Below are 14698 nucleotides of genomic sequence, written 5' to 3' on the forward strand. Positions count from 1 at the left end.
GGCACTGGAAGGCACCAGTGTGAGTGGCAGGTGAAGCTCAGGAGCAGAGGAGTGCAGAGTTATCAAGGGCTCTGCTGTGTCTCTGACCTCCTGATCACTTTGGTGATGATGATGGCAATGGTTCTTCTTTGGCATGAGAAATGGCACAAGGAGCCATGAGTGCTGTTCTGGTAACAGCCCAGCCATGGTGATACACTTGTCACACCAGCACTGGTTCCAGGGAGGCACATTCAGCATCACTGGCTGGAGCTCTGGCCAGCCCAGCACATGGATTTACCCTTTCCACAGTATCCCACCATGCAGCACCAACCCCTTCTCTCTCTAAAAAAAACCATCCACCTGAAATATCCACCACCAGTGTCCCCAGGGATGGAGTTGGCTGTGTTGGGGCCCAACCATAGAAGAAGGGAATTGCTCTGGTGGGTACTGGTACTGCCTCAGGAGCTGCCCACACTCAGAGCTGGTGATGCACGGCAGGTGGAGGGGACAGAACATTGTGGTTAAAGCTGACACACCAAGTTAGGAAGAAGGAGAAGATTTAGTACAGATTTTGAATTTGAGGGAACTCCTCCAAGATGCACCATGGCAGACAGAAGTGGCTGAGCTCATACAGGTACCTGCACGTGATCCTGCTCTGCCCTGGGATCCCCTGCAGGCTTGGAGCTGGTCACCCTGTGATCTGCTGGCACCCCTGGTGGGAGTGACCCCTTGTGTGTCACACCCCAGACAGGAGCAGGGGATCTCCTTCTGGTGCCCAGCAGCTGGGAACAGTCCATGGGAGGTCACTCACTGCAGTACAGAAATCAGCAGGGTTTATGCCAATGGGAAATGCTGGGAGGGTCTTGTTGAAGCTATTTCTTCTCTGTTTTCAAAGGCTTTTGTCTGTCTTGCAACCTCAGTTGAGCACCCAGGAGGTACCTCCAGTGTGTTCTACTGGTCCTCTGGCCTTGGCACTTGTGACTGTATAACACTTCTATGGGGTTCCAAGGAGATCTGGGGGTATTCTAAAGAGATTTGGCAAGGTCCAGTCCTAAATGAAGATTCCAGACCTTTGGTTTCCCTTCTCGTCCTGGCAAAATGAAAACAAACAAACAAACAAACAAACAAAAAAAAAAAAAAAAAAAAAAAGAAAAAAAAAAAAACAGGAAAACCAGCTTTACTGTTGTCTGCTGAGCAGTATTTAGCCTCTGAGCACAGGTTTGGGATGAAACAGCTCAGAAATGGTTCCTGACCTGCTGCTGGGGCTGTGGCCTTGCTTTGCACCAGGGGCTCCCTGGCTTGGGGCTTCCTGGCTCAGTGCTGTGCTTGAGGCCCTTCTCACCCCTCATGCCTGGCAGCCAGCTTGTAAAAGCTCTGGAGATGCTGCAGAGCCATGGAAGCGTGCTGGGTGGAGGGGATGCAATGTCCCCTCTGGCCCCCTGAGCCCCTCTGATTCCACCTTGTCTTTGTCTCTCTGCAGATTTTGACAGAGCTGAAGTCAGACAACCAAAGGCTGAAGGATGAGAACGGAGCCCTCATTCGTGTCATCAGCAAACTCTCCAAATAGGAATCCTGAGCAAAGGCAGGACAAGGAGGGGTGTCCTACACCAGCTGCCAACCCCACCACTAAGCCCTACCCCCTTTCCTTCTCGTCACGTACAGCAAGCGTTCCAGCTGTGGGATCAATGTCACACCTGCCTTGCCCTGCCCTTTGCTGTACATTCCCTTTCTACCCCTATTGCCTCCCAACACACCCCCTGCCATTCTATTTTTTTTTTTTAATTTTATGCATGTTGTGGTATCTCAGACATTTTATTCAAGGGAGAAATGTGAGGACTGGGTTTGAGCTGCCAAAACTTCTTCCAGAAGCTTAGTATTTGATTTTGGACTCTGACCTGGAGTGGGAAGCTCCTACTGTAAAAAGTGACATCTGAAGAAGTAACCCAGCATATCCAAGCCCTTTACAGGTGGGAAATGTGAACATGGGCTGGGCCTCTGAGGATGCACATCAGCCCACTAAGATGTGGGACTCTGGTTAAATGTGATGCTGTGAAAGCCACCAGAGCTCATGTTTGTCACAGGCTGATGAGCTGTTTTGCACAGAGACCTTCTCCTCTTTCCCCAGTAGACTGAATCTTTTTGAACCAGTTCAGTAACATCAGTGCTGACACTCAGTGTCAGACCCCTATCCCTCACCCTCCCTTTCCCCCACAGCCTGGGTGATCCTGTGTCACGTCGTGTCCTTCCAGGGCTCCTGTCTCTGTGGTTGGTAGCTTCCAGTTGCCACCTGGACTCCCGTTCCTTGGGACAGGATATATCCCAGGCACTTGCTGAGCTTTCTGAAGGACAAACTTGAACCCCTACAGACCCTCTGCTGCTCTCACCTGTGTGTGAGCATGAATCACCTTGCAGGGTACTGTGCCCATGCCAGAAACCAGCCTCTCCTTCCCAACAGCCATCTGGGACATTGTCCTGCTGCCTCCCCAAAGGCAGAGGCCCATAGCAGAGCCTGGTCTGGTATTCTGGGTACCCCTTTGATTTGCAGCAGGATTTATAGAGTGAATGCCAGCATCCTGTCCCACACACCTTGGAAAGGTAAGGGTGTGTCAGTGTCAGAGGGACAAGGAGCTGCTGGTAACTGAATCATCATGATGAAAGTCTTCTGACCTATCAAAAACTTGTGATAAGCTTTGATCTTGAAGGAAACCTCCAGAAATACTCCTCTTTAACATTACATATACTCTGAACAGTTTGGAATTATTCTCTCCCATGGGCATTTAGACATTAGCTCCTCTCTCCATGCTGTGGGACATCATCAGGTCTGTTGAGCTGCCCATTAATAGACTCCTCTCAAACAATACCTTCCCTCTCAGAAGCATCCTGCTGTATCCAAAACATTCTCCCATCTACATCCTTCCATATTTGTCCTTTCATCCCCTGTGTCCTTCAACTCCCCAGACTTTGGCCAGGCAGTTGTGTCACTGAACCTGGAGGTGGCCATGAAGCAGCTCTGCCATGTTCCTGTGCAGCTCTGCTGGCTCTGTCTGGGGGGAACTCTCCACTGCCAGAGAGATGAGATACTTGAACATGAGCAGAATACTTGAGCTTGCTTAACAGGGTAAAAGTTACCTGTATCAGGCAGGCTTACCTGGGCTTTTTCAAACCTTTTGCTTGTTATTGCCTCAGAAAGCCTCTCTATTTTCCTCCTCTTGGGGTTTTCGCTCTTAGTTTTTTCTTTCCCCCCTAATTCTCCATTTTCCTCCCTTCCCTTCCCTGTCCTGCCTGTTTCCACCTCTCTTGCTCTTCCTGGAGCTGCTGTTTTCCCCAGGCAGCTCTGACCATAAGTTGCTCTTCAGCTGGTGGAGCCGTTTGTGCAGCTGAGGCACCGTTTCTCCTGGTACACTGAGGCCCTTCCTCTGCTGCTGAGCTTTGGGAGGAAGAGACCAAAGCTGGTAAAGGTATCAGGGTTTCTGCAGAGCACTGCCTAAGCCAGGCATCCTTTTTATATTCCTTGATTTTAACCCTGCTCTATTTAACAGCTTTAAGTCTTGAGATCCGGTCAATGCTTCCCCTGCACGCCGTTCCCTCTTGGTGCACTCTTTCTGTGAGTACTTCTGCCGTTCTTGATGTTTTCTCTCTTGGTGACCTGCTCCTGCTTCAGCCTTGGGCTCTGGCTCTGGTCAGGAGATGGGGGCTCAGGAGCCCAGTCCCCTCTGTGCCACGTGGAGGAGGAGACGCTCCCCAGCTGGGCCAGCACCTCAGGCCACGCATCCCGACAGGATGAGGAGGAGAGTTGAGAATAAAGATCCTGTTCTCACAGGCGGGTTCCTGGCAGCAGGAAGAAGCCTGATGTCTGTTTTAGGGAGAGGGTTCAACCCAATCTGACAAATCCATCCTGCACTGATGTTTTTCCCCTTCCTACCAGGACATTCACTGTGCTTTTTCCCAAGGAACAGAGTGGAAAGGCTGTGGGAAGCTCATTCTTCTGAGTGGCACCTTGCAAAGCCAAATCACTTTAGCTGAAATGTCTGCCTAGCACTGGATTCTCCTGAGCCTTGGGCCCCCACAGTTCAGTGTCCCTGATCAGCCAAAGCTGTGAGCGTCTCATGGTGACGGCGCAACTGCAAACCAAATTCTTGAGAATGGATATTTTTGTCTCACTTCATGCCTGACATAACCAGTGCACTGAGGAGGTGACAAACAGGCCACCTCGAACCCTGTGCATGGGGCAAGGTGCGGAGCAAATACGTTTTCAAATTGATCCCTCTTGGAACCAGAGCATTTGCCAGACGTGGTCTCCCTTGGGGAACATGAGCTTTTTTTTCTAAGCAATTGCTTGGGGTGAGTTAATTTTTACTGCTTGGGGTGAACCCACCTGTTGTGGCTGCAAGTTTGGTGATGGCTCTTTGTAAATAAACTCCTTGGAGAAGCAGGACTGGCTGATGAGATGGGGAGAGAATGTATTTTTATGCAACTTTTGAGTGGCCTTTCAAACCCTGAGATGAATGATTTGTTTTACTGGTTGTTGTTATATAGTATTATAAGTATTATGTGTTTGAAAGTTTGGGAATAATATTCACAGCTATGATGCTTGTAAACACAACAGTATTTATAAATGAATAAAGTAAGAGTTGATAAAATAGAAGCTTTGACTTTGCTTCCATCTTTCTGGAATTATAAGTTGTTTGTGCTAGAACCCTTTTTCTGCCAAAATTCTCGTGGCATAACAATATCCATCATCCATAAAAGCACAAACGCTCTGCAGCTACAACACAGGTGCCTTTTCAGGGAAGGCTGAAATGAAGGAACTGGGATGGACATCCCTGAAAAGCACCCACCAGTGGGAAGGTGAAAGAGGAGAGGATCCCATCTCCTCCTTGGCACCACACTGGAGATCAGGCCTCTTTCCCACTCTGGTGGCGAGCCCTGTGTTTGCTCTACTCTGTGCTTTGGTGAGCACAAAGTGTGGCACAGGCAGGAGGTGGTGTCACATCTGGGAACCTCTGGAACCTCCACATGTTCCAGTCTTCAGAGGTGGTTAGTGCAGGTTGAGTGCTTCCCTTGGGGTTGGGGGTGTCCAGCATCCCTGTGGAGCAGGATGTGACTGTATGGAGCAGACTCAGTGTGCTGGGGCAAAGAAAGGGGACCTTTGGTATTTCCCACCTGTGCCCCATGTGTTGTCCGGCCCTGCTCATCTGGGGTTCAAGGCTGCCCAGAGCACAAGTCAGAGGGAGCTGGGGGGCTCAGCCTGAGAAAAGGAGGCTCAGGGGGGACCTGACAGGAGGGATTGGGCTCTGCTCCCAGGGAACAAGGGACAGGACCAGAGGAAACGGCCTCAAGTTGTGCCAGGGAAGGTTTAGGTTGGCTATTGAGGAAAAGTTCTTCCCTGAAAAGGTTGTGAGGCTGCCCAGGCAGCAACGGAAGTCCCTGGAAATGTTTAAATGGTGCATGAATGTGACACTTGGGATGGGGTTTGTTGAAAACATGGCAATGCTGGGTTATCCATTGAACTCCATGATCTTAGAGGGCCTTTCCAACGTAAATGATTTAATGATTCTGTGTTTCTGGGGACCTGGGCCCTTGTGAGCTTCCACCCACACCCCCATCCCTCCATCCTCCCTGGGCTCACTGCCCTGGGTCCTGCCCTTCACCGCCCTGAGCCCCAGCATCAAGACCAGAAGGGAACCAGTTCCTTTCAGCTCGTTTCTTTAATAAGGAGACGGAAATCATTACAAAATAACCATCAAACAATCAGAGACTGAACGACAGAGTCCACACGAGGGAAAGGGCATTAAAAGCAGCTTCCGCCGGAGCCGAGCGCTGCGGGGCGGGGATGGGGCAGAGCGGGGCCGGCACTGCGGGGCCGAGAATGGCCGAGCCTGCGACTCCCAAAGGAACTGGCTCCTCCCTCCCAGATCGGGAGAAAAAAGGAAAAGGAACCCCAGCCTGTTGCTAAGACTCGTGGGTTCACTTCCTTGTTTAACCCCGGGAGCATCTTCGTGGCACAGCTGGGTTTGCTCCGCGGTGCCGCCAGGAGAGAGAAGTGCCAGCTCTCGTCCCCAAAACAGAAACCACCGACTGGATATGGCAGAAATAACCCAAACTGCTCAAAAAAGCCTTTTCACCACCGGCCCCAACATGTTGTCGACCCCAGCATCTGTGCCCAGCATTGTCCCGTCCCCTCGCCCGGCGTGACAGCGGCACCCGAGGCCACCTGTCCGCTGTGGCGGTGGCCGCTGCGGCTCCTGAGCCCCACGACACCGGGGGGACGTGGACACATGGGGGAAGGGAGGTCACGGCTCACCGTGGACCTGTCCCCGTGGGGTCCCGGTGCACCGTGCTCTAATATGGCTTCTAGAGTTGCTCTGAGGTGAAATGCACCAACGCGACACAAGACACCGAAGCTACGATGTTGCTGCTACCCGGCCATGGGACAAACGCGACAAGACAGGAACACGACACACATGGGCGCCACGGCTGCGTCGGTGACAGCTCACCCTCCGCTGGCGGGCCGGGCTTGGCATGCTTTGCTTCTTGGCATTATTTTCTTCTTTAACATGATTTAATCGGGGATTTTCATTTAATTGTTGGGGGGGGGGGGGGTAAATCAGGGCGGTGGAGAGCTCTCGAGCGATGAGTTTTGGTCGTCGCCGCCTCCTCCCTGGCGGGAGGCCGGAGCTGGGGACGGGGCGGTGGCAGCGCCGCTGGGCTGGGGCCATGCTGCTACTGCTACGTGGCTGCATCGCATGCACTGCTCGTGGTATATACAGCTATGTCTCCATATAATTTACCTACACACAGCTAAGGGGGGGTCAGAGGCAGCGCAGATGGCTTCAGGATGTTGGCTGGTTGGTTTTCCCTTTTTTATTAAAAAAAAAAAAAAATCATGTATTAAAGTCAGAGTCTTCCCCCTCCCCCAAGGCTTAAAGAGTCTAAATGGAAAGCAGCCAGGTGGGACCTCCACTCCTGGCCAGACCCCGCTCCATGCGGCGGCGCTGGGGGCGGGGAGTGGCGGGGAGGAGGGGAGTGCACAGGAGGGGCTGCATCTGGTGTGTGCAGGTGTACAGGTATGCAGGTGTACAGGTGTGATGTGCAGGTGTACAGGTGTGACGTGCAGGTGTGCACGCCTCCACCTGCTTTCCCGGGAAGGCTGCGGGGCCATGCACAGTCACCGGCTGCAAACAGTAGGATTTCAGTGCTTTCTCTAATTCCTTCTCTTTTAACCCATTCCCTGTAAGGCAAATGCCCCCAACACACACCCCGTTCCCGTGCCTGGATGGAGCCTTAAATGAGACTGAGTCCTACCAGTGCTCCTGCCCACCGGGCATCAGCCCCCCTCCAGTTCGCCATTATTAAAAGCATCCTAAGACTTCTCCCTTTGGCTACCCGGGCAGGACAGGACCCATCTGTTGACACTGACACATCCATTAGGAAAAGGGACTAATTAAAGCTGGAGATGGCCCTGAGAGACCACTGGCTGGATGACCCCTGCAGACCCAGCATGGCCCCAGTGCCACCTTCATCAAGGCATAGGCCAAGTGCAGTGGTGGTGGAGGTGGTTATTAGAGGTGCCTGTCCAACATCCCCTTCCCACACTACAGCTTGGCCATCCGAGCCCCAAACCTCCCACAGAAGGAGATGTCCTGCCCTGGGGACCTGTCCCAGAGCTGCACAACTCTCCAGGGACAGTGGCTGGTCCCTGTGCCCATTTGAATCCCCCAAGCCAAGTTTCAAACCCGATGGCTGCCATCAAATTTCCCATGATCTCCCCACCTCCAGAGAGGGCCAGGATGCCCTTTGGGAAGTCAGAGCTGTGGGAAGTGCCAAAGGATCCAACAGCACTGGGATGAGCTCAGTTTTGGCACTTTGTCCCTGGACCCAGGACATCCTGCACCTCAGTCCCAAGTGCAGTATCCCCTGTGCCAACACATCCCCAGGGCTCAGCCCTTCACCGCTGCAGTGCTGGAACCTCCAGCACTAAGTCCAGGGACGCCAAAGGGAGCAGAGAATGAGGCTGCTGTGGAGCTGGAGCTGAGACAGGGACAAGAGCTAACATCAGTGCTCCAGTACAGACTGGACTGAAGTGGGCAGGGCTGCTGGACCCTCTCCCAGCTGCAGAGAACTGTGTTGGCTTTCTGACTCAGGGGCTTTTCTGGGACAGTGGGAGAAGCAGCCTAGAGAAGCTCTTATCCACTGTCAGGGACATGGATATGGCTTATACCCCCGAGGGGAGCAGGACAGGGTGGGCTCAACAGCCAATGGCCTGGTGGGGAGTAGCAGCTCATGGGGGTCTGGGGTTTTGGTCCCTTGTTGGCCCCGGGCTTGCTCCGGCCATCCCCACCTGCAGCAGGTGGTGGGGCTGGAGCTGCCCATGGCCCCCCAGCTGCCCTGAGGCTGGGGGTGCCCACAGTGCAGCTGAGCCCTGGGACATGCAATGGACAGTCTCTGGGGAGACACCTGATGCACTTTTGGGGGGCTGCCCCCATCACATCTGTAGACATCTCATTGTAAACCTCCTTGTGGAAGCATTTTGATCTATGGGATTCACCAAGCATGGTGGGATACAGATGCAAATCACCCAGCGCTGCCCCTCTGGGGACAAAACAGAGGTGGTGGTGCTGGGGGTGGTGGTGATCCACACAGTGCTGCTGGTGCATCCACATTTCACCCTGTGCCTCCTTGGAGCAGCCCTCCCGAGGCTCCCTGTGCCCAGACTGGCCTCCACAGTTCCTGCTGCAACACTGAGGGCTTGGCACCCCATCACCACATCAGGATCCATGGCCCCTGCAAGCCTCTCCTCGGCCTCCAAACCTGGAGCTGGCCAGGGGCACTCAGCCTTCCTTGGGGAAGGCCAGGAGGAGGCACCTGGGTCTCTTCAGAGGGTCTTCTGCACCATTTTTTCTGTCTCACTGCTGGTCATGCCCCACCCAAGCACAGTGGGTCTGGTCATCTCGCACCATCAGGCTCCAATATCACCTCCATGCAACATTCCATGGTTCCCCATGTGATCCCAAGGGCAGGATGATGGCAGCAGCGCTGCAGGCTGGTGACACAGCTGCTGAGGAAGGTCCCAGGTGTGCTGGTGGCTTTGCACTGGGAAGGGATGGCAAACAGAGGCAATGGGACATGCAGCAGAAGGGAGTGATGCTGAAGAACAAAAAGAACCATCCATGTCTTTAACCTCTTCCCCTGGAAGCTATTTGGACTGCCTGGATACCCTTCCAGAGGCATTAAAGGGCATTTCAGCTTAGAAGAAAAAACCAAAGGGAAGGTTGCAGAACTGAGGTATCTGTAGCTCTGGGTCAACTGTCCACAGTGCCACGCCAGCCAGCAGAGCTATTTGTTTTTCCCAAGAGCTGCATCTACTTCTTCCTCTGGCTTCAGCGAGTGCCACTGGGCAATTGGCCGCCGGGGGTTGGCCAGCATGTCAGACCAGTGCCGCAGCTCCGTGCCAGTGGAGTTCAAGCCTGTGAAGATCTTGCCAATGGCTTCGTTCTTCCCCAGCTTGTCGTAGTCCAGCACTGTGATGACCACTTGCACTTTCTAAAGGAGGAAACCTTTTTTAGAGGAGTGGAAAGACGCAGTGGCCATGACAGCTCCATAGTCCCAGGGTGCCCCAGGCATCCCCCAAGGATGAGCCTCACTGTGGCCCAGTTTGGGGCAGGACCCCCTCCCTGCTTCCTTCATGTCCTTCTCTGGGGAGGGCAGAGTCCAGGGGGCGCCAGCTCATCCTGAGCTGATTCACCTGGGAAAGGTCACCAAGGTGTGGTGTGGGGATGGGAAAGAGCTGTGGGCAGGGGCAAGGGGCACGTACAGGGACTTGCACAGGACATGGAGGGGCAGAAGGCAATGGCCAAGAGTCCAAAATGCCCCCAGACCACTCTGTTACGTTTAGGGTGAGCACTGTAGGATCAGGAGCAGAGGAAAGCCCTATTTTAGCCATGATCTGGGTTGGGGGTTCATCTCCCATGGTCTCTGCCCAGCCTCCCACCCCTGCCCCCACACCAGCTGCCCTCAACATCAGCCCAGGCCCCAGATGGGACTGGCAGAATCTCCTGGGTGACCAGACCAGGAGCTCAGCAGGAGAGGTTCAGGCTGCTGGGGAGGCTGAGACAAGGGCTCAGGCAGCTTTAGGACATCTTCCATCCCAGGGGAGTCATCAGACAAACCTGTATCTGCTCAAAGGGGATCTCAAAGCTGAAGGACTCATTGAAGTAAGGATTCAGGGTCTTCTTCTTGACTGTGGTCTTCTTCTTCTTCAACCTCTTGCCATTCTGCAGCAGGTGGATCTTCACGTAGGGATCTGGGGGCCAGGATGGGGCATTAACCAGGGCTGAGGTGCCCTGGGGACACCACTGCCCTGGTCCCAGGAGACATCTCAGCCCAGGGTGAGTAAAAGTGGTCTGAGGTTTGTGGATGGATGCCAAAAACAAAATAGTTGGACTGGAGATTTGTGGGAGCAGCAGGCCAAGAGATGGAGCTACTCTGCATTCAGCAGAACTGGGGAAGGATCTGGAGAGTCAGACATATGAGGAGAGGCTGAGGGAGCTGGGGGGCTCAGCCTGGAGAAAAGGAAGCTCGGGGGGACCATCTCATTCTCCACAACCCCCTGATAGGAGAAGGTAGCCAGGGGGGTCAGGATCTGCTCCCAAGGAATAAGGGAGGGGACAAGAGAAAACGGCCTCCAGCTGAGACAGGGGAGGTTCAGGTTGGACCTCAGGAAGAATTTGTTTATGGAAAGGATGGTCAGGCACTGGAACTGCCCAGGGAGGTGGTGGAGTCCCCATCTTTGGAGCTGTCCAAGCAACGCCTGACCATGGCACTCAGTGCTCTGGTCTGGGTGGCAAAGTAGGGATCAGGCACAGGTTGAACTTGATGATCCTGGAGGTCTCTTCCAACAGTAATGATTCTGGGATTCTATGCTGTGGACCCCCTTGTAGGAAGGCAGGGGACAGTGGAGTGGCAGCTGGCCTGTCACCTGGGTGATATTGGGTGGGCTCTGGCCCATCCCCCCTGTTTCTGGAGCAGGAAAGCCCACAGTAAAGCTGAGTCCTTCCAGCCATGCTCTTGCCGTGGTTAAAGCACATCTGGAGAGAGAGCTGAGGATTCCTGGGCACAGAGCTCAGCCCCAGGATGGGGCTGGGAAGATGCTTCAGGCACAAAACATGCTGTTGACCAAGGTCCCCAGCTTCCAGGTCAAGGAGGAGCAGGACCAGGAGCAAATGGCAGAGGAGCATTTTCACCACCCAGGCCCTGCAGCATCCTGGTCCTGCTCGAACCAGGAGGACCAAGAGTCAGGGATGCATCCTGTGCCCATCTCTCCTCAACCTCCAGCCAGACCTTGGGCTGCCTCCAAGGCATGAGGAAGCACTGGGGGTTTTCCCAAGCTCTGCCAGACAAGTGGCCCCAGAGAGGATCTTTCCCCACAGAGGATGCTGAGAGCTCCCAGTAGGGCAGGGGGAGGTTGCCTCGGAGCAACACCCACCTGAGAGGCCCCCGACATCCATCTTCTTCAGGTTCTTGGCTTCCAGGATGCAGACTGTGAGCTTCCCGGCTGTGGGCACGTACCGGAGGGAGATGCAGATATCTCCCAGCTTCTCTGGCTGCCAAGCAGAGCAAGGAGGGGACATCAAAGCCTTGCCATTGCCTGGGACTCCAGCGTTTGGACACGGTCACACATGCAGGTCCCCCCAAACCCTGCCAGTCCAGGCAGAAGCTGGCACCCTGTGCACCGACATGAGAGAGTTTGATCACTGGGTCCAGGACAAGCCAGGCCCAGCACAGCACTCAAGATGTTTTATAGTCTTGATTGTTTGTTATAGAAACATTTTTACACAGAGGAACTACAGGTCAGATCCTGCCCAGACATGACTGCCAGGATATTCATGGTACCCTGGTGGGACCCCACAGGTGACCCTGAGCACCGTGGGATGGCCCTGAAAGCAGAGCTCACCCCATGGCCAGCCCCCATCTCGGTCCCCCAGCTCTCACCTCCTCCTTCTCGCCGCTCTGCAGGTCCCGCCACTCCTCGATGGGCTGGCCCAGGTCCACTGTGTTCATGGGCACCTTCACCTCACCGATGATGTCGTGCTTGGAGAAGCGATCAAAGTCGTAGATGGCCATCACCAGCGTCTTCCCACCCAGCTCCTGGTAGGGCACCTGCACAAAGGAACAACTGGGCTGCAAGGGGCTCGGAGGACCCTGAGCCAGGACCACCCTCCCCTGGAAGGGAAAATCAGCACATGGGACTGCTACAACCAGGGGGAAGGATTGGAGTGTGTTATGGATGAAGTGGCTCACCTTGAAGGTGAAGGTCTCATTGAAGGCAGGGTTGAGGGTCTTCTTCTGTACTTTGGTCTCATACTTCTTCTTCTTGTCAGGGAGCAGGAACACCTTGACATAGGGGTCTGAGGTGCCACCCATGTCCAAAGCTGGTAGTTCGGCAGCTTGGAGGATCCCCACGGTGAGCTGGAAGGGCAGAGGAGTCCTCAGTCAGACAGCCCAGCCATGCAGTGCAGCTGCCAAGGGCTCATCTCCAGTCCAACACAGGGCAGGACTTCCTGTGACGCAGCACCAGCTCCTCTTTCCCTCGTGTGCCTCCAAGTCCAGCACAAAGACCTGCCCTCCCCTCAACTCCCCCCGGGCAAACCCCACTCCTCAGCTGAGCCCCAGCCCCTCCATCACCTGGTTTGCCTGGAAATCATAGTCCAGTGAGAACTGCAGCTTGCCCAGGTTCTCCGGCTCCTTCTCCTCTTCCTCACCTTCCCCCTCTGTCAGACCTGTCTCTGCATCATCATCGTCCTGTTGGTCCTGGAATGGCAGCCAAGGTGTCCAGCTCAGCAGGATGTCACAGCCCAGCAGCCCCAGCCCCACTGGGGTTCTCAGCACCCCAATCCTCATGGCATCTCAACACCCAGGTTCTCCCCAGCAGAGGAAAGGAGAGCCATGTGCTGGGGACATGAAGCACTGACAGAGCAGGCTGGGGGTGCCACTGGCTGTGCCACAGCCACACAGCTCCCAGAGAGCCCCCAGTGCTGCCAGGACAAGGGATTGACTCCAGTGGAGGGAAGTTTGGTGCTTGCAGGTGGGTCCTGTGCCCCCCAGCCCATGCTTGGAGGAGCACTACAGCCAGAGCTAAGGGCTGAGAAATAGATTATCCCCAGGAAATCCACCCCTCTTCCTGCCTCTCCAAGCACAGTCCATGAGGTGGGAGTCCCAGCTCCTGACCCTCTCTTTGATGTGTCCCCAGTCCCCCATCCCACCCAGGAAACAGATGATGGAGCAGGTGACACTTACGTGGAGGGTGTCCCAGAGCAGAGAGGCAACCAGGGCAGCAGACAGCGAGGGCACCGTGGGCAAAGAGAGACACGTTACACAGACAGCGAGGGAGCCATGGCAGGGTGGGGATCAGGGCTTGTACTGTCTGTGGAACCCCAGAGCCCACAGCCCTCGCTCTCCACTGGGGAATCCATCCCACACCTCCCCCCTCTCCTGATCCAGCCCTGTCTGCATGGCCACGGTGCTCACATGGCTCTGAAGAGCAGGAACAGATACCCAAATTCTCCTACTCCCTCCAAATGGCCATGGGTCAAGGCCATTGAAATGGCTGAGGTGGCCCCAGGCCTGTGGGCCCCAAAGCCTGCCTCGGGCTGGCCACCAGGATGAGGTACCAGCACCTGCCATTTCACCACAGACGTCCTGGGGATCCCAAACTGGTGGCTGTTTTTGCTCTTCCTCTCAGCCAAAGGCTCAGAGAAATGAGTCTGACCCAGAGTGGGGTAAGGACACAAGGGATTGAATCAACATTTCCTGGCCCAGGTGAAGCATTGGCAGGTCCAGGCCAGCTTGAGCCTGGTCCATCTGGACCAACAGACACTGGAAGAGGACAGTGCTGTCTCAGGTCCTGGCTCCACTGTCCCTCCTGGGGTCCTGGTGGCTCCATCTCCATCTGCTGCCTGATCTATGAGTGCCCTGACACAATCCATGGCTCAGCCAGAGGGGCTGTTGGCTAAGCAGCCCAGGAGGACATCACCTGGTTGCCTGACTTCATGTCCTTCATGTTCATGGCATTCTTCATGCCTTTGCCCTTCTCCTTCTTGTTCTTCTTCTTCTTGCAGCAGCACTTCTTGCAGATGCAGAAGCAGCAGGTGAGGATGAGGAGTCCAGCCACGACCGCGATGGCGATGAGAGCCCAGGGTGGCACTGTGAGCAAAAGCCAGGGTTGTGGTCAGCCCTGCAGCTCTCTCCCAGCCACCCAAAAACCTTGTTCCACAAGTTGTACTGGGACCAGTGTGGTGGGTGGGTCATCAGCAAGGTAACACCTGGGAAAGGAGTAACTCACAGGGGATCTTGTTGAGCTCATTCATGAACTTGTCCCTCAGCTTGGTGAACATGTCCTCCTTGCTCTCACCCGGCCCTGCAGCCTCCGTGGAGTTCTCCATGGTGGTCATGGGCAGCGTGCTGGCTGTGGCCTCCGGGGCCATCATGGACGCTTGCTTGAACGTCATGGTGGGTCAGGGGCTCCCTGAAACACACCAACCATTCCACTGGTCACACTGGTCCCTGCTGCCCCACTCCTCCCCAGGGTCCCCAGGACAGCGCCTGTGTGGGCAGCAGGGCTGCACCAGGACACCTCATCCTCTGCTGCAGGGGCACAGACCCAATGTCTGTGAGACGTCACAAGCCATGGGAAGCCCAGCTGGCCCCTGGGTTTTCTGGC

General features: G+C 54.9%; 2 protein-coding genes across 7 annotated transcripts in view; one reads left to right on the top strand and one right to left on the bottom strand.

The window, feature by feature from the left end:
* PPP1R12B (protein phosphatase 1 regulatory subunit 12B) overlaps positions 1-4624 on the top strand; it is a 134928-nt gene extending 130304 nt beyond the window's left edge. For all 6 annotated transcript variants that reach the window (XM_088180545.1, XM_014872858.2, XM_088180546.1 and 3 more), the window contains one exon: positions 1460-4624. Coding sequence is in view for 3 of the 6 variants with exons in the window: in XM_014872858.2 (XP_014728344.1) it covers positions 1460-1546 (87 nt within the window). In the remaining 3 variants the exon portion in view is untranslated. The remainder of the gene's footprint in view (positions 1-1459) is intronic.
* A 2225-nt stretch (positions 4625-6849) lies between these two features.
* Positions 6850-14498, bottom strand: SYT2 (synaptotagmin 2). Its single transcript, XM_014872641.2, has 8 exons — positions 14321-14498; positions 14012-14181; positions 12664-12780; positions 12280-12447; positions 11971-12138; positions 11465-11582; positions 10149-10282; positions 6850-9522 (listed from the first exon to the last, which is right to left on the bottom strand). Exons 1-8 carry the CDS (start codon positions 14484-14486, stop codon positions 9316-9318), a joined length of 1248 nt encoding a protein of 415 aa, XP_014728127.1. The 5' UTR covers positions 14487-14498; the 3' UTR covers positions 6850-9315.
* Positions 14499-14698: the final 200 nt, after the last annotated feature.

This window comes from Sturnus vulgaris, chromosome 29, assembly GCF_052056855.1.
Source record: "Sturnus vulgaris isolate bStuVul1 chromosome 29, bStuVul1.hap1, whole genome shotgun sequence".
Lineage (NCBI taxonomy): Eukaryota > Metazoa > Chordata > Aves > Passeriformes > Sturnidae > Sturnus > Sturnus vulgaris.